This window comes from Mytilus galloprovincialis, chromosome 3 (assembly GCF_965363235.1).
Source record: "Mytilus galloprovincialis chromosome 3, xbMytGall1.hap1.1, whole genome shotgun sequence".
Taxonomy (NCBI): domain Eukaryota; kingdom Metazoa; phylum Mollusca; class Bivalvia; order Mytilida; family Mytilidae; genus Mytilus; species Mytilus galloprovincialis.
In genome coordinates, this window is record NC_134840.1 from 75,396,731 (window position 1) to 75,420,787 (window position 24,057).

The 24,057-nt window shown below is 30.2% G+C and overlaps 2 protein-coding genes and 1 long non-coding RNA gene across 3 annotated transcripts in view; 2 read left to right on the forward strand and 1 right to left on the reverse strand.

Moving 5' to 3' along the window:
* The window catches only part of LOC143066801 (uncharacterized), a 240,978-nt gene that overhangs the window by 13,300 nt on the left and 203,621 nt on the right, over positions 1-24,057 (forward strand). The gene's annotated exons all lie outside the window — the stretch shown is intronic.
* Positions 2,619-4,009, forward strand: LOC143068947 (uncharacterized). The gene is made up of 3 exons (XR_012976277.1): positions 2,619-2,646; positions 3,149-3,190; positions 3,705-4,009. It is a non-coding gene; the product is annotated as an uncharacterized LOC143068947 (long non-coding RNA).
* On the reverse strand, positions 14,790-23,843 carry LOC143066799 (uncharacterized). The gene is made up of 11 exons (XM_076239608.1): positions 23,628-23,843; positions 22,911-23,055; positions 22,337-22,429; positions 21,372-21,537; positions 20,551-20,600; positions 18,736-18,789; positions 18,146-18,199; positions 17,186-17,257; positions 15,997-16,050; positions 15,552-15,626; positions 14,790-14,983 (listed from the first exon to the last, which is right to left on the reverse strand). Exons 1-11 carry the CDS (start codon positions 23,841-23,843, stop codon positions 14,790-14,792), a joined length of 1,173 nt encoding a protein of 390 aa, XP_076095723.1.

A 24,057-nucleotide genomic window follows, 5' to 3' on the forward strand; every position in this document is an offset into this window, starting at 1 on the left:
ATGTGATTTTCTCTTTTCTTAGCAACATTTCAAATTTGAGGATTTTTTAATATAAAAAAAACTTGGTATTCATAAATAAATGACACAGATTTTTATTATTGTAAGACATGTGTCTACAATATATTTAAGGAATGACTGTAATATTTTTTCTGTCTATGAAGAAAGAACATAAAAAATGTGGTGCACACTGAATAACGTGTGTAGCGGGTTATTTAACAGTATGCACCACATTTTTTTTGTTATTTCAAATAGACAGAAAAAATATTACAGTCATTTCTTATAATTTAATTCTTAATTCCATTTTAAACCGTAGAAAACCATGAAAAAACATTGATGACGTCATGGTCACATGACTAAATTATGTCTATGGACTCATAACAAAATAACGTAAGCCAATCAGAAGACGTGTTACATCCAAAATTAGATTATTGAAGTTTATGTGTTAATACTTATATACTTGTAGATTTTGTATGGACCTAGGAGGACAAAAAATCATGGTCTCACTGACGGTGAAGGCATTGAAAGATTATGGTCATATTTGGGTGGATTTTCTTCAATCACCAAAGAGATGACGCCTGAAAATAGAACAGACCTTTTGACAGATGGCCTTATTTACTTTGGTCAGAAAATCAGAGACAAACTAGGTAATTACAGAAAATGGCAAAATGTGTAATGGTGGAATAGCCTGCTTGTGACTTTTTGTATATAGATACAGGAAGATATAATATGAGTGCCAATGAGACAACTCTCCATCCAAGTAACAAATTAAAAAAGTAAACCATTATAGGTCAAGGTATATCTTACTATAACAGCAAATGATTTAATTTTTATAAAAGCTCTTTAATGCCAGTTTTATCAAGTCAAATAAAAAAAATACTAAATAAGTTTTGCTCCCTTGATTTAGAAATAATTTTTTTTCATAATTGAGGAGAACATAGAAATTCTGCTTGTACTTCCATCTGTGGAACACTTAACACTCACAATTTTTATCAAATTTGTATAATTGGGTTATATCAGCAAATTTAGAGAATCAAAATTTTATATTATTTGATAATAACACTTATAAATTCAAACATGCAGATTACACATTGGTTATGAAACTCCAAAGAGCAAAGAAAATTGAAGAAAACAGTGATGTGGCTTTGAAGGAGATTTTATCAACTGTTCATGGTAAGAAACCATCTTTCAAAAATAAATAACTTGTTACTTTTATTCATTTATTACTATTTAATGAATATCTTGTGTCCTCGTGATATGCTGCAGTTGATTAACTGTTTATATCATTTAAAAAGGCATTATAAAAAACTTTTACTTAGAAACATAACCAAACAGCTCTGTTTATTGCTTTTGAGAAAGTGTTTCAATAAAATTTAGTTTTGTCTACAAATCAGTCCACATACTTCCTACCTTGGAACATTTAACAAACACAAATAGTTTCTTTAGTCATTTTAACTCAAATGACATAAGGAATGAGTTTTTGCCGTCACTTTGAGTCAGTTTTATGTAAAATAAATTGTTAAATGCCTCATCCCAGACCAAAGCAGATATACTAGCATTAATTCTTATGATTTCGGATGCTCTCTTCATATTGAACAACATTGAAACATGATTAAAGATTTGTTTCTTCTTTTTATGCCATTTATATTGTAACCAAATGTTCAGGTTAAAAAATTAAACACAGATAATGTTAATTGTTACAAAGAAATTTTTGTTGCATATTTATAATTAAGGTATGTGTAAAACATGTACATGATATGTGAAGTGTATCAACTTGCAAACTTTAATCCATATTTGTTTTTATTCAGACAAGGTTATTGGAAATGATAAGATTATCCAATGGATTGAAGAGGAAAAGTCTTCCGTGCTACACACTCAAAACAATGATGCAGCAAGTAAGTTTTAATAATTAATACATCAAGAAAATATATCGCACAACGCACTTATACGTCTCCTATTTTCAAATTTGGGCAAAACATTATCATTTTTTACTGTACTGTAAGTGAAAACACTTACGCGTCACAGATATAAAAGTATCTTACAGTAAGATCTCCTTATATTTTAGGGACGACATCAAAAGATCGATGTAGGATAAAAAATTTAAATCAAATAGTTTGGGAGTGGGGGGGGGGGGGGGGGGGGTTAAAATTCTGCAAGTTTTGTATATCTAAAATCGATTTTTACATATATCCCTATTGGTAAATCAATTTTTCCAAAACTAAGTTAAGAGGGGGGGGGGGGGGGGTGTGGGGGTCAGTGAAAAAACTATGTGAATTTTTTATCCTACATTGAACTTTTGATATCGTCCCTTAGTCAAAAACTATTTTATTTTTATAGTTAAGAGGACTGAATTATTTTTGGGATCATTCCCAATCCATTTTGAGTATTAAAACTATTTACATTGTTTTAAAATATCAAAATCATTCTTTCTTTTCTAATGCTGTATAAACTCTGTGTTTACACATATAGAAATCACATACAAAGTTTTATTCTATTAGAGGCTGTAAACTACTTTTATATTTAATGCATTTGATTTTTGTAAATTCCAGTAAAAAATAATTTGCCTTCTTCATTTGTGTTTTTTTTTATAGTTAAACTGAACAAAACAGATGAATATGTTTTCAGTCTTCAAAGATATTACAGAATTGGGTAGGTCAAAAATAAGCAGTACATTTCAAGGCCACCTAATGTACCTAAATCAGACCATTATTTTTCTAAATTGCATATTAGTTTACATTTATCATGCAATCAGTCAACTATTGTACAAATAACAGATACACAAAGAAAGTTTTGCTTTATTTGTACTTATGCAACAGGAAACCCACAAAAACTTATCTAAGGACAACCAGATCCTGCTCCACATGTGGCACTCTTACAAAATGTATGTTACTCATTTTAGTACTAACCCAGAGTTAAATCTAATTTGGTTGGTAATTAACTTTCAAAGATAAAAGAAAAGAACAGCATCATAATTACAACAATATCATTAAAAATCAGGTTGAAAATGTACAATATTGACCAAGCATTATGATTGACAGAATATTCCAATTGTACATTCCATTTCCTTTTATAGTGATTTCATTGTTTGATCAAAGTGTTTATAAATGTTCATATAATATTTATTTTTAATAATGTCAGTCTTCAATTTCAGAAATGAACAATTAGATGACAAGTTCAAGGAAGAAAAGGAAAGGTGATTACGAAACTTTAAGAAATTGTCATAATCTCTTTTTTGTCAGCATGCCTTTTTTACAACCTGGAATGATGCATATTAAGAGCATTTATCTATAGTATCATTTTAAATTTAAAACAGAAGGGAAAGTTACATTCTGATCTATGTCATTCTTTAAAAAAAAGTTTAAGAGATAAGAAATTAGTTAACATGATGTTCTAAAATTAATTGTGACCTTATCTAAATACCTTATATATGTTTTAACATGTATGAACATTGGAATACACACATATTACACTGGGAAAGCTACACTTTTGTGCAAATATTCTGAATTGTATACACTTATTGTCTACAGTTTTTACCCAGTATAAAGTACATACATGAAAAATAAGGCTTGTTTTGCTGAGTGTTACTACTGACTTGTGATCTCATGAGCAGAGTTTTACCTTGAAATTCCATGAAAGGACTGTTTATTATGTTATTAAAATAACTAAACATTCTGATGAATAAATTTTTTATTTAAATATCTTTACAGACTAGAGAAAACCTTATCAGCATTTGAAAAAAAGAACAAGACCTCTAGATTACATCAAACTGATGAAAACTACAACAAGGATCTAAAGATTGTGAAAGAAAAACAAAAGAAATTACAACTTGTAACCCTGAAAAAACATGTTTCAGAGAGGCACTATTTACTACGCTTATTGCGCAAATATTAAAGTAAGCAAAATTTTATCAGCCATAGAACGAAGGGAAGGGAATTCAAAACTTCTTTTATGTAAGCATGCTCAACCCTGTGATGCTTTTTTCATTCATCTCTAACAACTTCATGTTTACTGAACTACTATGCTTTATTTTACAAATAATGTCCATGTATGAAATTTAAGTTTTATTTTTCTGTAAATCTACAGATCAGATCTACCAGAAATTTTTATTTTGCAGACTTTTCCTGTATTATAGCACTTTTTATTTCATACTTGCCTTTGAGCTAACATGATAATTTTTTGGAAAACGACAATTTATGAAAATTGATATAACATTTTTCTCAATACAAAGAATTAAAACACATCATAACGTCCTTGAACTTAGTATCAACAATAATGTTACAGGTATTTATTGTGTGATTGATTCTTTTAAAATCCATTGGTCTTCAACTTCCATCTAAAAGAAATGTATATACTGACAATGGCATTTTTAAAAATTTTAACATTATTTCTTGTTGACATCAAATTCCTCTATGAAAGACGTGTTAGCACTATATACTTATCTCATATATAAAACACCAGTAATATTGTGACATCTATAACTGCATGGTAGATTTAGAGGTTGTATCAGAGATACCAAACACGATTAAACAGGAAATCATTCAAGTGAAATGCCTGATTGATCGAGCCATTGAAGAGCAAACATTGCTCAAGCAAGAAATGAGGTCTGTCACTAGTTTGTACAAACACCAGTACCAACTAGTGAAAGTAAAACTAGGGGAACATCTAATTGCAGGAGAAACTGCATTCTTAATAAAAGAAGGAATGTATTATGAGATGGGTTTAATAAGATTAAACAGGCAGTTTTCAGAGTACATTGGGGAACTGCCTGTTGAATCTCAGTTGACTGACCACATATTAAATGATAACTATGACAGGATGCAACAGATGTTGAAAGAAATGGCTGTAAAGGAGGAGATTGCAGTTGAGGACATTGAAAGTGATGATGAGGGAGAAATTAGTGATGAAGAAGACTTGGAGGACCTTTAAAAAACTGTCTTTAATTCTATTAGTGTTCCTTTTGGGCATAATAATTTAGATTTTATAATAAAATAACTGTGATTTTCTTAGTTTCAATGTAATTAAACAAAAAAACAGCTTTAAACAATAAGAAAATGCAAAATTTTACTAAAGTATGCAAAGTATGTTGGATGATTCCTAACCAATCTTCAAAGAATTTCTTCAACTTTTTAATCTAAATTAAAAATGGTTATTGAACATCTAAAACATTGGAATTTATCTTTGAAATTGATTATATAAAATTTCATTCTGGAATCTACACAAGTATTTCTTAAAACAACTGTTGGTTTACATTATTTATAAGTATTCTAAATAATAGGCTAAAAATGTTTTATGTTAGTTTTTGTTTCTCATGATAAAACAAATAATATTCAACACTTTTTTTGTATTTGGAATATTTTGATTAATAAATATTTGCATAACAAATATTAAAAAATATATGCATGTTCTGTGGACTTTTAATTTAGTCTAAATAATATCTTACTAAAGTTATTATTTGGCTATTAAAAGAAATTTTTTGAAGTCTTTAGGATATCACGTGCTCAAAATGTATTCATGGTATATATATTTCAAAGATATTATGATTTTGAAAATTAATCTTTATGCAAAACTATAAAGAAAATTGAATCTATAGAAATGTGATTAAAAGCAAGAATTTATAAATATCATAATATGATATAAAAGATAAATTTCATTTCATTTTTCCAAAAGAAATAAAATGAAGAAAAAAGATAACTATTCTGAATATTTCTAAAAAATCTGACTTTATGGGGTACAAAAAAAGTTACGATACATACTCATTGCAAGCCCTCAAATTACAAAATTGAGGTTCCTTTTCTAAATCATCAATGGAACTGAGGACAAGTGAATCTTGATAACCTTATTGTTAAAAGATTTGTTGTTTTTTGTATATTATTCAATTTGTATTTTGTATGTACAGCACCAATAAAGAAGCTGACTTTTTTTATACTATACAACAATAAAGATTAGCTAAGCATGTTCAAGAATATTGGACATTTCCAAGCGAAATAACACAACTTGATAAGAAATTATTATAAAAACTCTGATAGTTTTAAATTGCTAACCGAGATATATTTTTTGTATGACACATGATATCTTGTATGTGCATGTAAATTGAGTCTTCATAATTTTGGTAAATTGATATAACCTCAGTTTTGAATGTATCTGTGTTCTTCTATTGTTCATTTTTTATGGAAATATATCATGGTTAATCAAATTCATAACCAAAATTTCATTTTGATGATTCATTTTTCCGTATCATCAATTCTCTTAAAATTGGATAGAACTTTCAATAACAATTACCACTTTTTAATTCTAAATTATTTAAGTGGGCAAAACAGAAACTATTATAAAGTCTACCTTTCTATTATGTCGATCCATTTGTATACTGTATATACCACATCTGTCGAACCAAGGTTTGGAGTTTGCATTTCAAAATGCACTTGACGACAGAAACATTAATATAAAATATTTTTTTCTTGACAATTAGAATGTTTCATCATACTGTGAAGAAAAATGGAATTTCTATGATTTTTTCAAAGCATGAACCAATAGTCAAAAGTACAATAACAACAATAGAAACATAGGGAAAAAAAAATTTATAAATGTTATTTTTAAATGGCTATTGACAACAGTAAACGCTAAATTAAAATTATTTTTTGAACAATCATATTTGAATATCTTCCCAAATTTCACTTGCTATTGAATTTTTTTTATCACATTTAAGGTAAAAAGATATATAAAAACTTATAACTGTCTTCCTTTTAAAATCAATGATAACTATTTTTAAGATTTATAAATGACATATCACATGTTCTGATAAATGTAGAAAATTAAATGTCCTTCATTCTTGTGTATGTAATCTAAAGAGTTTCATAACATTGTATTGGTTAAAAAGATTAAATTGCTTATGATGTAGTATAAGTGTAAGTAGATAAATTTAGAACTAAAAAAATTTGACTCAGAACACATCAACTGATTGGTATACTTTTTGTTGTATATATGTTCTGCAACTACTGTTATAGTAGTCTCAGATATGTTGTTGCTTGTATTTTCTTGTACCACCAGCTGAATTTTATATTCTTTACTGCAATACATATTGATTAATGAAAATAAGAGTTTAAGGCTATTGTATTGAAAAAATACTTTTGTTAAAGAGAGATGGAGAGAAACTGCATCATATTTGTTCTTGTTGGATGCATAATAGTTTTTTTTCTTCAATGAATCTTTATGTAAAACAATGTAAACTGTATACATAGATTAAATGTACAAACTATTAAATATATTTATTTACATCATAACCTGTTTCTGTTTTCAAAACTACAACTAACACAATGCTTCATCATTGATAGGTCCCCTCTGATTTGCAGCCATTCTGTCAAACAAAAGATATGGATCAGAAATCGTATATCAATGACAATATGTTTTGTATATTCCCTATAAAGTGTGAAAAACACTTTACAATGCAATTTATTAAGATGTGTTATATGATTGCCGTTAAAATAACTCCCCAAATTTATAAAGATGTGGTATATGATTGCCATTAAAATAACTCCCCACAAGAGAGAAATAACAACTATAGGGCACAATATAGTCTTCATCAATGAGCAAAGCCCATTATGCTTAGTCTGCACAAGGGGCACTTCCATAATTTCTCTGACAATTTAAACTGTTGATGATTAATGCATAACCTACCAATCAAAACCTGTTGAAAAAATATAGTATTGTGTTTGAAATCATGTTACAAAATCAAGCCGTCAGTGAATTGAAGGAACATCACTTTATTGCTGTTTGTCATCTCAATTTCACAGATATGCCTTAACCATGTCGCATTTTTTTTTCATCTCACAACAAACGTACTAAAAGAGATATCATTTCCCAGTGTATGATTTATTTCAAAAATTGCATTGACAAAACACAAATATTTGGTATTTGATAAAACAGAATTAAATAATGCCATTAAGTTTCAATGCACAGTCTTACTTTCACAAAAATTGCCCACATGTTTCATAACTTGGAGATTTGTGCAATGAACTTGTGCTATTGTTTACTGCTATATTGAAATCCAAGATTGTTGTAGACTTCTGGTATATCTTAAGATACTTATAAGTAGTCGAAAGTCAAAACTTATCATAACTGGTCATCTGCAATAAGTGGAAAGGTCTAGGTGGGGACAACATCAGTTAGAAGAACACATTTAAGGTAGATCACAAGTACATATTTTTTGAGACAGAATTTTTTTTATAATTTGCCAAAATAAACATTTTACTATGCTCTTTTCAAAATTTGAATAAAAAGTATAGGTCACCGTGCTATTTTTCAAGCTATGAGTCGTTGAAAATTGCCAAAATTTGGTTAGTTTTTTTTTATAAAAAAACACATTAGTGTGCATAAAAAAATTTCTATGAGATAGAATTTTGAAATAAATTGTGAGAAGAAAGGTTTCATAATATGTTTTAAGAAAATATAAAGAAAACATGGTGTCACAGAACTTGTTTTCTTGCTACAAGTAAAAATAAAAAATTTCCCTATTAGCCCAGTATAAATTTTGTACTAGAAGAGTTATCTCCCCTTAAATAGCTCATTTGAATTTTTTTATTTCAAAACCTAAAAATTGATATTTGTTAAAATATTTTGTATAACACAATTAATTAACAAGTTTTCTTCAAATAGAAATAACAGTCTAACTATTGAAATGCAAATCTGTCTCTAAATTTGCAGATTTAGGCAAATAACTAGACCGATTTTGTACTGTGATTGTACAATCCAAGATGGCGGTATACCATCAATCTACCTTAAGACGATTGGACGTTCCTGTGGCTTTCTAAACGCCATGTATCAAAAACCCAGATGCATATTCTGGCCAAGAACTAATTAATATAATAGATAAGAAACAAGAAAACTTTAGTACAAAAAACAAAATGAACAAAAAACAAATATGTAACACAGCAACAATTAAACGACAACCAATGAATAACATGTAGGCTCCTGGCTTGGGGTACAGAAACGAACTATAAAAATCTGTTGAAATAGGCGTAACGCATCAGATGTATACAAAGTAGATATAAATTTTTTATCACATACGTGATTGCTAAGTATATATATATATATATGACTCTAAAGTGCGATGGGGACGCTAAAGTACGATGGTCACGCTAAAGTGCGATGGTCTACGCTAAAGTACAATGGTTCCATACGCTAAAGTGTGATGGACTGGGAAAAATAGACGTAAAAACGTACTTTGATTATGACGTTTAGTCGTTTACACAAACTAGAAGCAGTATTCGATGGTCTACGCTAAAGCATGAAAGTACAATACAAACTAAAAGTTTCAAACACGCCGGAAGATAAATTATAAATATTTTATTAACACATTTGATTAAAACCAAATGTCAATGACTGTCTGGAATGATTTAAACCTGACCGTGCTTTGTCGGCTGAGGCAAATGGTTTTTTTTTTCTGTAGCTGGAAGAACTTGTATCCTGCAGTCGACCATTTTACTTCTAGCATATAAATACAAAATAGTATTCGCATGGATATCATTTATCCTGCTTTTGTTGGAATCGAACAGATACATTTGAATCATTGATTATACTGCTGTTTACTTTGCATTTCCCGTTAAAATATTGTCGATTTTGTTGGAAAGTAACGTCGGTAAAATAAAAGTACGTTTTTGCATGCGTAAATTATAATTTGATTTAGTCGGCTAAAACATTAGTCTGTATATTGAAGGAAAATATAGCATTTTTGTGTGGAAAAAGAAGAAACGTCTCTCTCTCGTTTAAAGCATAAAAAAATGTTACATATTCCGACAATAATCTAATTTTATATTTGTAATTTACAATAACGACTGTATGAGGATGTGTTCCCACTAGTGATAGACTGTGAGAACGGCAATATACACCAATTATCTTTTGTAAAAAGACTATTTTAAACCTCAATGTTTTAATCCCTCGAATCTTACCCTTTTGGTCCATCGCACTTTAGCTTGTTACACCATCGCACTTTAGAGAACAAACAACCATCGCTCTTTAGAGAACAAACAACCATCGCTCTTTAGCGTGAGACACCATGGTACTTTAGCGTAGACCATCGCACTTAAGCGGGACCATTGCACTTTAGAGTACCATCGCACTTTAGAGTCCTATATATATATATATATATATATATATATATATATATATATATATATATATATATATATATATATATATATATATACATAATTATATAACCTGCCACTGGACGCAAGCTGTTATACATCACTGTCAATTCCATTTAAAAAAAAAGTAGTGGCTCTTTGATCGGCACCGGCAAAATAGAAAAAAAAATGCTATTTTATTACCGGCCCTTAATGAAACTGTTGATGTGATTAGTAGAAAACAAAGCTAAATATTAAATTTAAATCATTTTATCACAATATCAAGCAATAAAAATACAGTACAAATCAAAAATAAGATATTGAATTGTTCATGAATAAATAATTTATAACTTTATAATATCATTCAAAATCATGAAAACACATTTGTTCTAAAACATTTATAAAAAGTTGATTTTCAAATCTGTAATTACTAGTTTATCGCAATGTTTGTATTATAAATTTACACCAGAAGATCAGCTGGTTGCATCTGATATTTTTCAATAGCTTTTTGATTAGTTTCTTATTCAAGCTTTTCTAAAAGCTATTACTTTCCTATATGATGGAAGCGTGATTTCTGTGGAACGTAGAGGTCATGTTGTTCCTATAAAGTATAATGAAGTTGCTATGAAGAATTTCCTATTATGATAGCTGATCCAAACACGGAGCAATCCAAATGCTTGGTATCGTGTGGAGACATCCTTACTTTGGAGGGTGATTGTCAAGACTGGTACTAGATGCTTTGGAGATATATTCCTAATGTGATCATTGATTTCTATCCTGTTCAAGCTTTTTAAAAAGCTGCTATCTATATAAGCTTGCAGAAGTATTATATTGCCTCCGTATATATTATAGTAAGATTTTTTCATTTTCCTTCTGGCAGATTAAAGTCAGGGTTGGTATAGCGTGGGTGTATCAACACTTACCTAGTAGTGTAAAGCGTAAGAGTACCTTATAGTTATATTTATATATAATAATTTTATTTGCAAAATACACCCATATGGGTCAAGCAAACACAAATACAACATTTAATACAGACAGTGAAGAATTACAAATATAAACATAAAAAAAACATAGTTATAAATGGTAATTAATGTAACCTTTGATGGACATGGACCTCATTTTCGCAATTCTAAAGATTGCTTTATAAAGTCACCAATTTCTGTCAAAAGCTCAGATTTAGTATTTAAAAGAATATATTGATATTTTTTTTTATTTTCCTGCTGCTCTAGAAGCTATTTCTTTCCTGTATGATAGAAGTGTGAATACTAATGTATGTAGAGATTATGTAGGTATAATGGAGTTGAGATGGAGAATTTTCTATGATAATAGTTGATCCAAACAGAGCCACAGAAGTATTTAATTGTAAGAAACACCGCCAAACAATAATCATTGCGGATAACAGATCTCATTACGGTTTGCTGATGTAAAATCAACTGATGGATTTTTGCAACCCGATAAGAGTAGTCCACTCACATGCCTTTTATCAAGCTGCAATAAAGAAAAATATAGGAGAGGTCTGTAAAGAAAAATATAAATTTGGCAAAATGGTTGTTTCTCCACTTCATTCCATAAGCGTACAGATTGATTCTTGATCCGACACTTGCATTAAGCACCATGCAACAACCCAGGTTCACACTCGCGGTGTTTATATATAGTATAGCGCATAAATTACTAGTATGTTAAACGAGGTGTGTAAGTTAATTTGATTATCATTTTGTTACAGAACATGTGAAAGATTCTGCCATTGAGTGTACTTTTCATATATGTTATGATGGTATGATACTAAACCAATTACGGGAAGGATTGTCCCCGATATTCATATGATGAAATCATAATCTTTCAATCAGTTTAATTGAAGTGTGGAGCTGGCATGTCAGTTAACTGCTAGTAGTCTGTTGTTATTTATGTATTATTGTCATTTTGTTTATTTTCTTTGGTTACATCTTCTAACATCAGATTCGGACTTCTCTTGAACTCTCTGAATTTTAAATGTGTGTATTGTTACATGTTTGCGTTTACTTTTCTACATTGGCTAGAAGTATAGGGGGAGGGTTGATATCTCATAAACATGTTTAACCCCGCCGCATTTTGGCGCCTGTCTCAAGTCAGGAGCCTCTGGCCTTTGTTAGTCTTGTATTATTTTAAATGTAGTTTCTTGTATTCTTGTGTACGATTTGGAACGTAGTATGGCGTTCATTATCACTGAACTAGTATATATTTGTTTAGGACCCAGCTGAAGGACGCCTCCGGGTGCGGGAATTTCTCGCTACATTGAAGACCTGTTGGTGACCTTCTGCTGTTGGTTTTTTCTATGGTCGGGTTGTTGTCTCTTTGACACATTCCCCATTTCCATTCTCAATTTTATGTTTTAATATCGATTTCATCTTTCGTTTCAGAAAACACTAAAAAATCTGATCCTATTGGAAAACACAAGAAAATTTAAATCGTTCTTTTATAACAACCGGGGATATTTCACCGACCTATTGTTCTTTAAATTGTCTACTGATTTGAATCAAAATAAAAGTACTTAAGTACTGAACATCGGATGACCGCAAGTTCTGTAAATGGTTCGACAAGCACTTGTCTCAGAAATAAAATCACATCTCTATACATGTAAGTGAGGTTAATGTTAATGTGCAGTGTATGTGCGTGGTGGGCATGTCACACTTCTGTAATAATTCGAGTTTTCTAATAAAATGGATTTTAATAGGCATTCGTACTTTCCCCGCAAAAAATGTTTAATCAGTCATACAGAGTTATCTTTTCTTAAAATTGCAAACGTTCTTGCGATATTCTTCTGCATGCGTGTGCTTATATATTAATGATTTTTCACTTATATACATATGATATAACGAAACATTTTAATATTATCAGTTTATTTTCTTTAAAATGTATAAAATGTGATTCATTGGAGAAATGAATTCATATCAAGTGATAAGGAATGTTAATCTGCACTTGATGATGTCTATGTATTCATTATGTTTATAGATCGGTAAAAAACGAATAGTATGTAATGGAAATCTAGTCGATATCAATTCAACGGAATTCCATCACGGTCATCCGCTGTAAAAACGACAACTACGTACTTAAACATGGATATCAGTTAAGTGTAATTTATAGGTCTTTCGGTGTACATCAGAGTGTAACTGAACGCCTCTTAGTTGGCTTCATTGTCGATGTTAAATGGTATAATACTAGTATTATACTGCTGGGTTAGTGATTGAATGACTTATAATCCATAACAAGTATTAGGAACAATTCTAAAAATATAAAAAAATCAAGTAAAAGTTTTCTTTTGTATTAATTGTATAATATTTTTGTCCATCTGATGAGTTAAGCCTTTTTCAACTGATTTTTATAGTTCGCTTTAAAGTTTTACTGCTCTACCACTGTCCAAAGGTTAGGGGGCGGGTTGGAATCCCGCTAACATGTTTAACCCCGCCACATTATTTATGTAAGTGCCTGTCCCAAGTCAAGAGCCTGTTATTCACTGGTTGTCGTTTTTTTATGTGTTTTTTCATATTTGTTTTACGTTCATTTCAATAAGGCCTTTAATTTTCACGTTTGAATTGTTATACATTGTCCTTTTGGAGCCTTTTATAGCTGACCATGCAGTATGGGCTTTGCTCTTTGTTGAAGGCTGTACGGTCACCTCAAGGTTACACCTTTTAAAGTAGCATTTCGCTATATATATAAAAAAATAAAAAAAAGTAATAAGTTTTATTTTGTATTAATTATATATATTATATATATATTAATTCAACAATAAGTAAAACATAATTCATTCAATAAAAACAAACATGCATATGGCACACATTGTAATACAGAAGGACCGTATGTTCCAGATTTTAAGTAATTGTTAATTTTAATGCAGAGGTCATTGAAATTTAAAGCACCAATTATTACGATATCCCATATTCATATTTTTTAACACATTTGAACCAAAAATCAAAAACTATACATTTGCGCCATTTTACAAGTAACATTTTAGAAGAAAGTCCAAATATCAATTGACACAATATAAAGAGAAACAAATATTCTTTATGACCTCACATTTTGGATATCTAGTGTTCTGTAAAAATGAAGACACGTTGTGAAGAAGTGCCAAAATACTTGAAAAGCCTAAGTAGATGTGTATGACAAAACACTACTAAAAGCATTGAACATACTCAACCATAAGTCAAAATCTATTTTTAAAATTAATCTTAAATTATAATATAAATAATGTGTCAATACAACTTTGCAATTTAAGACTAATTGCAAACACTTACATAACATCAATTTAGAATGATCGTACCGTATACCATCGGTACAGCGGATATAGGTACTGACAAATCGAAAATAATGAGACATCTCTAATCATTAATCTAAGATCAAATCATTTCTTAAAACAACATATATGTTTAGATTGAAGTACACATCGATATTATGTGAACAAACCAAAGACTTTCGTTACCGTGTTAGGTCAAAATAGTTATAACACCGACTTTGTTAGTACCTTTATCCACTGCACCAATGAAACCCGGTGACACATTTTGTTTAATTTTTGAAATTTTCAATAAAACTTGCAAATTTGGACAAGCTGTTTTATATATAAGCTTTCTAAACAGGAGAAATTAACGATGATTGTAAGCAGCCCTAAACAATAAGATAATCCTAAACTCGGAACAAACTTTATTTACTCTTTTTTGTTTGATTTTTATTAAAACATTTTATAAAATAATTTGGAATGTTCTTTCTTGGTTCCCAGGTAGCATCGGAAGAATTGTATCCTTCCCAGTGCACTAAAAAGAATTGTTTTTTTTTCCCAATTTTCTTTTTGTCAAGAACACTGACAACTTTATACATGCCATTTTCCTCTTCTTCATCTGAAATTAAGGTGGAAAAAGAAATAAACAAAACATTTTTCATAAATTAATTAACCCAAATGTTCATTAAACCATGTCGCCACATTATGTATTTATGTGCTTGTCCCAAGTCAGAAACCTGTACTTCAGTGGTTTTCGTTTGTTTATGTGTTGCATATTTGTTTTTTGTTCAATTTTTGTACATAGTTAGGCCGTTTGTTTTCTAGTTTGAATTGTTTTACATTGTTATTATTGTTTTTTTTTATCTAACTGTGCGGTATGGGCTTTGCTCATGGTTGAAGGCGTACGATGACCTATAGTTATTAATTTCTGTGTTGTTTTGGTCTCTTGTTGACAGTTGTCTCATTGAAAATCATACCACATCTTCCTTTTTTCATACTTATATGACTTGTTTATATTCAAACTTAGATGAACATTCGGGGATCTGACATGAAAGAAACAAGGCAGAGATTTCGTCAATTTGGAAACCACTTTCTTTCGCCAATCTACAAAACAACCACTTTATAATTCTTCCGGCCAATACAGTGCTTAGCCCAAAAAGCAATTAAAAGAAGATAGCAAAACAGACCTTTAGGTACAATGATACGTGTTTGCTCCTCTACGACATCAACCTGAATTGTTGCAGCTAATGAATCTAAAACATCTGAAATGAAAGGATAAAAACTTAAAGATTAATGTCTGCAAGCTGTCATTGTAATAATAAAATACTTGGAAACATTTTGTAAAAAAACATACAACTATGAATTCTGATTTATACACAATAAACTAAAATTAAAAGTCAAACAAGACCAACAAAGGCAACAGGCTCATAATTTGGGACAGGCGCAAACATGCGGCAGGTTTAAACAAGTTTTTGAGATCTCAACCCTCCCCCTATACCTCTAGCCAATGTAGAAAAGTAAACGCATAACAATACGCACATTGAAACTCAGTTAAAAAGAAGTTCGAGTCCGATTTAAAGAAAAGTAACAAAAGAAAGTAAACAAAGTTTGGATCAAATTAAAATTACTAACCTAATGGAATCTCTGGAGCACCTGTGATTTCCTCCATGTGCATGTTACTCAAATCTAAATAAAAAAAAATTCAGGTACAATATTTTGTATAATCAAACATCACATCAATTGTTTATATCAAACTTCAAATACTGTATTAAAATTCTAACTTCGTACTAAGTTTCATCCTGAACATGAATTATGAATTATTTGTTGTTAGACATTATTAATCAACGATCAATCAATCGTACACAATTTTTTGATGATTGCAGAAAATTAAGCTATATTTTCCTAAATATACTAGTCAACAAAAGAAACTATACAAGACTTTTTTTCAAATTTAAGATAAAGTTTTCCGTTCATTGGACCAATATTGAAGGTAGTAATACTTAATCATTATGAAAATAAAAATCCGTTAAACAAAATTTTTTTTTTTGCTTTTGTGACGTTTTTTCGCGATTTTTTTTTTTTTACAAAATTTACATAAAACGACAATTTTAAAAACAGAAGTTCCAACTAATGATGCCAACCTCTCATTTAAAGGTTAAGACAGTGTTTGCCATCAATTTGTTTTTTTAAAATCATACAGTTTCTTCGTTTATTTGTTAAGCAAAGTTCGGTCCCTCGAGAAATCGGTAAAATGTATAAATTATCAACTGATTCACCATAGACAGTATGTGTAAAGTGATATTCAAAAAGCGGTCACAATCTTATAACTAATCCGAAAGGTTCCAAATTTACTGTGTGTTATTTTCATATCTAAAGCATTGATTTGAGACGAAAATAAAAAAAATTTTTTTGCACTTTTTGCATTTAAAAAAACACTTTTTTTTCCCAAAAATGAGAAAAATCAATATTTCAACCAATTAGTTACATCATGAAAATAACTTGATTATTATATTGAATATTTAAAAAAAAAAATTGAAATTTGATTTAGTGCTTAGAAAGTTATGTGTCGATTTTTTTAAACTTTCAGTAAAACTAATTTGCACTTTTCGGTCATTTACACGGAATTTAGATACTTTCCGACAAGGTTTGATTTTGATTATCACATGTGCATACATTGCAAATGAAAGCTTTTAAAATGGTGTATCTCATTTTGTTTTATATTAAATGCTTTTTGATAAATTTTATTTCAAAGTCGCGTATCGTTTCTTTTGTTGACTAGTATATATACCAAAATAATCCATTAAAAAAACTGTATTCAAACCTGTAAGTACTTCAACACCATGCTCCCCTACAGCATCACTGGAAACAGCATGGGCTAATGTGCCTGAAACACCTGAAATAAAGAGTAAACACATGAATTCATGAACCTTAAGAAATCTGACATACCAAAAATTGGCATTTTTGCTGCGAAATTTTCAATTTGCATTTATCCGTTCCAGATCCGTTCATCATCCGTTTTATCCGTTATACGCCCGATAGAAGTCCGTTTCTCATTCGTTTTAACATCCGTTTTATCCGTTAATCGTCCGGTAGAGGTCCGTTGGTGAATTTATTTTCCAGACCTCCAACGGATGTATAACGGACACGTATAATGAATATAAAACGGAAACGAAACGGACGAGTACCGTACAAAACGGACATTCAACGGGCATTGTATCCGTTGGACGTCCGTTCAAAGTTTTGAACATGCTCAAAATTTTCCACCGGATAGAACGAACGTAGGCAGATAAAACGTACGCTTAAGGTGGTATGGGTGTCTTCCTCCATCTTGGATTGAAAAAAAAACAGAGAACCAAAGGTCCAGATTTTCTATCAAGTTAGCAAAATTTGATGCAGTTATTCAGATATTTTATGCGAATTTTCATTTAAAAGAACCAATTTATCCTGTATAATCCATACAAAATGTGTCATTTTGTCACGCCCTGTAGCTTGGGAAAATGCGCGGTGATCTATCATTTTTATTATATTTTTCAACATATATCAATAGATACTAGTACTACATTTTGGCAAAGTATGCACAAAGTCTATCATTTTTATTTTAGACTCCCATACCACATTAACGGACATGCAACGGATATGGACGGACGTCTAACGAATAACAACGGACGTCTAACGGACATAAACGGATTGAAAAAAATATCCGTTAGGCGTCCGTTCGAGCTATCCGATATTAAAGGTGTGACCGAGGCTTAAGTACAAATGGTGAATAACACAAACTAACCTATAGTAATATCTACAGCATCCGCTACTGCCTCCATAGGTTCTTCTCTCAGCTCTATATAAAAGAAATATAGTTCTGCTATACAATTGTAATGTGTAAATATTTATGTATACAGCAAACCTTGAATCATGCCAATTCAGAAACAGCCAGTTAATAACACTTTATTATGTATATTCGTAAATAAGTATTTTTCACCTTCATTCCGCACCATATTATACACTCAAGCCGTATAAACATTTTGAAAAAAGGTAGCGTATTCTATGGTACGTATTTAATACATTCATGGATTCTGAAATATTGTGAAGTTAGTACATTGTACATTTACAGTCGTGACTCGTGTGATGTATATAAAATTGAAAATTTTGAAAAAATATAAATTAATAAAATATCATTATGTTACTGTATGAACGTAATATTAATATGTTATAACGTGAAGTTACTACTATATATTCATAAAAACCACCGCGAAAACACATATACATGTATTCACCCTTATTCTAATCAAAAACAGTTTAAGTAAATGTTTTAACTTTAAGTGGATGACATAATAAACCTCATACATTGTACAAACTTTGGATCAAAATACCAACCTAATGGTATAGCTGGAGCATCCGTGTCCTCAGTAATAATTTCATTTTCTAATCCTGAAAAAATAAAATTACTAAAGCTTAGAATAAAATCAGTGATATTTTATTTCAGCACATGCATTTTAATCTTGATGATGGATTTCGGTTGATTGAAGTATATAGATGTATATAAAAAATATTGTTCTTCTGAATCTAAAAATCATCCGATGGCCTGCTTGTTTTAAGTTGTTCAAGATGTTCGCAAAATACACCTTATTTACAAATATTATACAAGATTTACAGAATGTCAAACAGAAAGTTACAAGACAAAAAGTCACGGACAAATAGTCACAGACAAAAAGTAACAAGACAAAAAGTCACAGTACAAAAAGTCACAGTCAAAACGTCACAGAACAAAAAGTCATAGGACAAAAAGTCACAGTACAAAAAGTGACAGTCAAAAAGTCACAGGACAAAAAGTCAAAGTCAAACATTCACAGGACAAAAAGTCAAAGTCAAACAGTCACAGGACAAAAAGTCACAGGACAAAGTTTTCTCGTTTGAATTGTCTTTTCGGGGCCCTTTACAACTGACTATGCGGTGTGGGCTTTGCTCATTGTTGAAAGCCGTACGGTTTAGAAAATCAACAACAACAACATCTTTTAACATATTGACCTCAATAATAGACAAATGTATATATAATATATGTCATGCTGTATAATGAATTATCATTATATATTATTGTTTTTGATTATGATATTCTAATGTTATAGTAATTTCATGTTTGTGATTCTGTAGGAACGTAATATAGTTTACCCTACACACATTATATTTGAGATGTCAAAAGACGAAAGAAAAGCTTTCTATCGTAACATTGCTAGAGGTTTACAGCGGCCATTATTTTCTGTATACAGAAGAATGACCAGGATGTATGATCAGAAAAATCACATCGGAAAATATACCCCTGATGAAATTAACAAGCGTAAGTAGATGCCAGGAGTGACAGTTTTACAAAATATACAATTTACAGATATTTTGAAGAATATAGAAAAAGTTAAATTAGTAAGTTGTACGTTAACAATTTGTTGTGTACCCTACTTGATTTTGTCTTTATATGTTTTTAACACATGGTGTTTTGTTTTAAATACCAAACAACATTGTACTGCCCTACACTTCAGTTTTTCTAATTGTGAAGTAAAATTAGCACCCTAATACATTAATATTGAAATGTTTGTAGTTTTGCTGAATATATTAGATATTTATCCCTTGTTGGGAAAGTGTCTTCTTATAGCACTCAAAAGATCCCTCACACATGATTTGTTAAGTAGGAATACAATGTTTCGGTTACAATGAGACAGCATCCTAACATCATAACTAAACAAAATGCATCTATATAGGGCAAGATACAGTTTTCATTAATATTAAGCTCATCTGGGTCAATATCCCTAATGCGCCACCAATTGAGGAACAGAACACAAAACTTGTGTTTAAACAAAAAATCTCTGTGTAGTGATATTGGACATGTTTTTATTTTTTACAAATGACTGAGATTAACCATTTGTGGTGATTTGGAAAGTAGAGTAAACATAGAATAAATGTGTAAAAACTATGGAGCTATCAAATGTGTTCAAAGTATTAAATTTTCAAAGAACATTTGTGTAAAAAAAAGGATTTCGAACAACAAAAGTTGTTCAATAAATATCAATAATGATTCAAAAATTGTTGTGAAAAAAAAAATAAAAAAAAAAAAATCCTACAGTTGAATAATTTAAATTAAAAAAAAAATCATTTATCAATGCTTAAGAACAACTTCCTGCAATTAAAAGTGTAAACACATACCATTGGATGGTGTTGCAGATGAGGCAAGTGTAGTAGCTGGTATCACGTTCCTTAAAGAGATTATTAACATTCATAAATTTCATATAAACACAAGTGCCTAGTTTTATTGGCTTTTATTCAAGAAAACACAAAGGTATTGTCAATTATAGCAATTGATATTAACAAATATTTTGAACTCAGAAAACTATCAAAATAGTACAGATATATTAGTATGTAACCCATTGAAAGTATTTGCCTGTTAGTATTAAATATAATTAATATGCGGTTTTTTTTTTACTTACTTGTGTATGGCAATGGTTTGACTGTGGTTTAAAATATCTTACAGTTGAGATCGTTATATTCATATTTATATATAATTTATATCAACCGATTAATGTGACAATTATCAAAATCATTGTAATAAATTACTTTGCTCGTCATGGGAATAGAACATCTTAAATTAAATTATATTATCTTATAAACGGTTTCTTTCTAGTATTTGCATTAACGGAACTCACAATTAATCGATACTGGAACAAAATAAGCTGGATAAAGTTTGATTACCTTGCTATTACTTTCGATGAATGCTTCATATTCCTAGCACTTGTTATGGTATTTTCAAGGAGATTTTGAAAATGTAAACCCTAAATGATTCGCTAAACTCATTTATGTTGTTATTTAAAATCTTTTGTTTCAACACTAAAATCAGCTTAGACAATTTAAGTTTAGAAAAATCTAAAATTCAAAATTCATTTCTAGTTTTTCATTAAAAACTACGATATTCGTGGTTTCATAATATCAAATGTGCGTCTACATGTTATAAGAGTAAGGGTAATACATACACAAATTTGATGGAGTCTTTCTGGCTTATGATTTGCCTAAGAGTAGACAAACCATAAGAATTGGGGTCTTTAAAAATCACACCATCAGGCAGACCCTCCATTCTATATAAGTTGTTTTTAATTATATTCCCATAGGGTACTGCCTGATTCTTCAAACTGGCAGATGCTGTAAAGATATATGTTATCATATAAATCTGCAAATAGGAGCAACAAGCCAATTCTTATTATAAATTGCAATCACAATTCTAAAGATTGAAATACTACACGTACGGCGACAAAGTTACAAGAAAATATATTTTTTCAAACTTGTAAACCAGTATTTAATTTGCATCACTCAGCAATAACTTTACTGACATTCAATTGATCCATATGTCTGTAGCGTTTTGTAAATCTTGTACATATTGTAGTTTGCCTGCAGCTTCTATCTTTATTATTCTTCCATAAACAAAAGCTGTCTGTTCAGCCTAAAGCATTTCCCCTTATCAGTTAATGGCAATCATTCCAAAAACGAACTATCGAATCGTTTCTCATAAATCAACATGTTTGCTGGCCATCCAACGATATACGCGGTAGTTTTAGCATTTAATAGACACTTTAAAACAGATACATGCATCTACTGTTTTAGTTTAACAACCTTATATATAATTGTGATAAAAAAAGTACTAATAAATAATGGCATGTTTGATTTGAACAAGTTAATTGACACTTTCGCAAAAACAAATATTTTACGTGTTCGAAAAAATATATAAAAAAAGGTTCATACACTGTGTTTACTTTAGGGAAAAGACAAAAACGCCAATCCGATATTACAGTGTAGCTTTTACACATTAATTTCTTTAATTGCTCTAAGGTAAACTGGTAAATGAAACCCTTTTTAAAATCATTTAGAAAATTAAGATATTTTTGTTTTAAGTTTGCATGTTTCTTTTATTTCGTATTTTGTCGACAGATTCTAATATACTTACCCCAACAGGAATTGAATATTTTTCTAACGTTTTCAGTTAGCTCTTTTTTTGTGTCTTTGTGAGTCCTATCATCTCCAACATACACAATGTGTCCTTAAAAATATAGTAAAACAAATATTTGTTAACACAATTTTGGAAAAACTTTCCTTCGTTTTTTTTTCATTTATTGTTGCATATTACCAAATGTGAGTTATTGCAGTTTATTAATGTGCAATGAGTGACTTGATGGGGTCCTATATTAAAGCACGAATAGCTTATTCATCTGGAACATAAAGTCACCTCCTAATTTGGACGTGATTCGAATTTTTCACCTTTTTCAATTTTGAAAAGAATTATATTTCTGCTTAATCTTTTTCTTTATGATGCTGTCATGTAAAATGTCTCAAACATGCACCATTATAATTAAGTGTATTTTCTGCTGTTTGGTTACTAGAAACTATATGTTAATGTGCTTAGACTGTATTTTACAAGGTTGGTGAATTACAAGTACGTTGTTTGAAAATTTTAATTCTCCAGTCAACCATTGAAAAAATGTGGTATATAATATTATAATATTCAACTCATCATTACTAACTGAATACAGATTCTCGGAATCCCTTTTGGAATTGCATGCCTTTCACAAATTCCAGGCCTCTTGGTGTCCCAAACAGTTGTGATGGCTCGCTCTCCTTTGCAGCTATAGCGGCAATCTCGTACCCTAGAGATTGCAATACAGCACACTGAAATATAAATATATAATTCAATATACATTATAGTTACCATTGAACTTCAAATTAAATTTTAGGTCAAGGTGCAGTATAATTTGAAAGAAAAATGATATCTTGTAGTTACATACAATTTTAATGATGTAATATGAAAATAGGATCAGTCACTGCGTTTTTGTGGTTGAAAGTTCATTAATGAAAGGAGTGGGGGCAATAGGGGGTCCGTTAACATGTTAACAACACCTCGATTTTGGCAAAAACAGCTAACAAAAAATGCAAAAATGCTCATTACAGTTAACAAAGTGGGTTGAAAACAGTTTACCGCTTAAATTGATCCCCTACAAAGTCAGGCACCATATGGGTTTATTATATCAATCAAACGGATGTTTTGTACTGTACATGTCTCAACAATTATGATAGAAAAATTACACAGATTTCAAAATTAACAAAATAATGTTTTTTGATTTTTTGTTCGAAAATTTTATGTGCTTTCGATATATATTTTTTTCTTTGTTTTAAGGTACTTCAGAATATGTAGATAAGTTTGTTTTTATTAAATTTGTCAACTTATGCAGAAATAAACCAACCGAATTTGTTATGGTGTTTAAATGCACTTCGGCAATCTCCTCTGCTGTCCTTCCCTTCAATGGGTCATCCCTTATTTCTTTTGCCTGAATGCGGAATTCCATCTTTTCTTCCTCTGAGGTTCTTCCCCACTTCTCCCCTAGTGACCTCAGGTGTTCCTCTTTGGGTGTATCACCTAATAACGAGGATTGAAATTTTATTGGTAAAATGATATGCATAGATGTGAAGTCATCTTAAAATGAACAAGTGAGTTTCAATACAAGTATAACATTTGATATTTTTGTCTTTTGCATTATTGTTGAAGACCACACGATAATCTATATGCTTACATCCACGTCATTTGGATTCGGAATGCCACAGTTCACAATTTTGTATTAGCGCTTACGAAGTTTACATGTGTGTTATGAAGTAGACTGTTTATAGTTTTTGATA

Coding starts and splice junctions, on each gene's coding strand:
- LOC143066799 (XM_076239608.1), bottom strand. CDS start 23,843: ATGCATATCATTTTACCAATAAAATTTCAATCCTCGTTATTAGGTGAT. Junction 18,200..18,735: donor TGCTCCAGCTATACCATTAG/GTTGGTATTTTG, acceptor TCTTTTATATAG/AGCTGAGAGAAGAACCTATG. Junction 14,984..15,551: donor ACGTATCATTGTACCTAAAG/GTCTGTTTTGCT, acceptor CCTTAATTTCAG/ATGAAGAAGAGGAAAATGGC.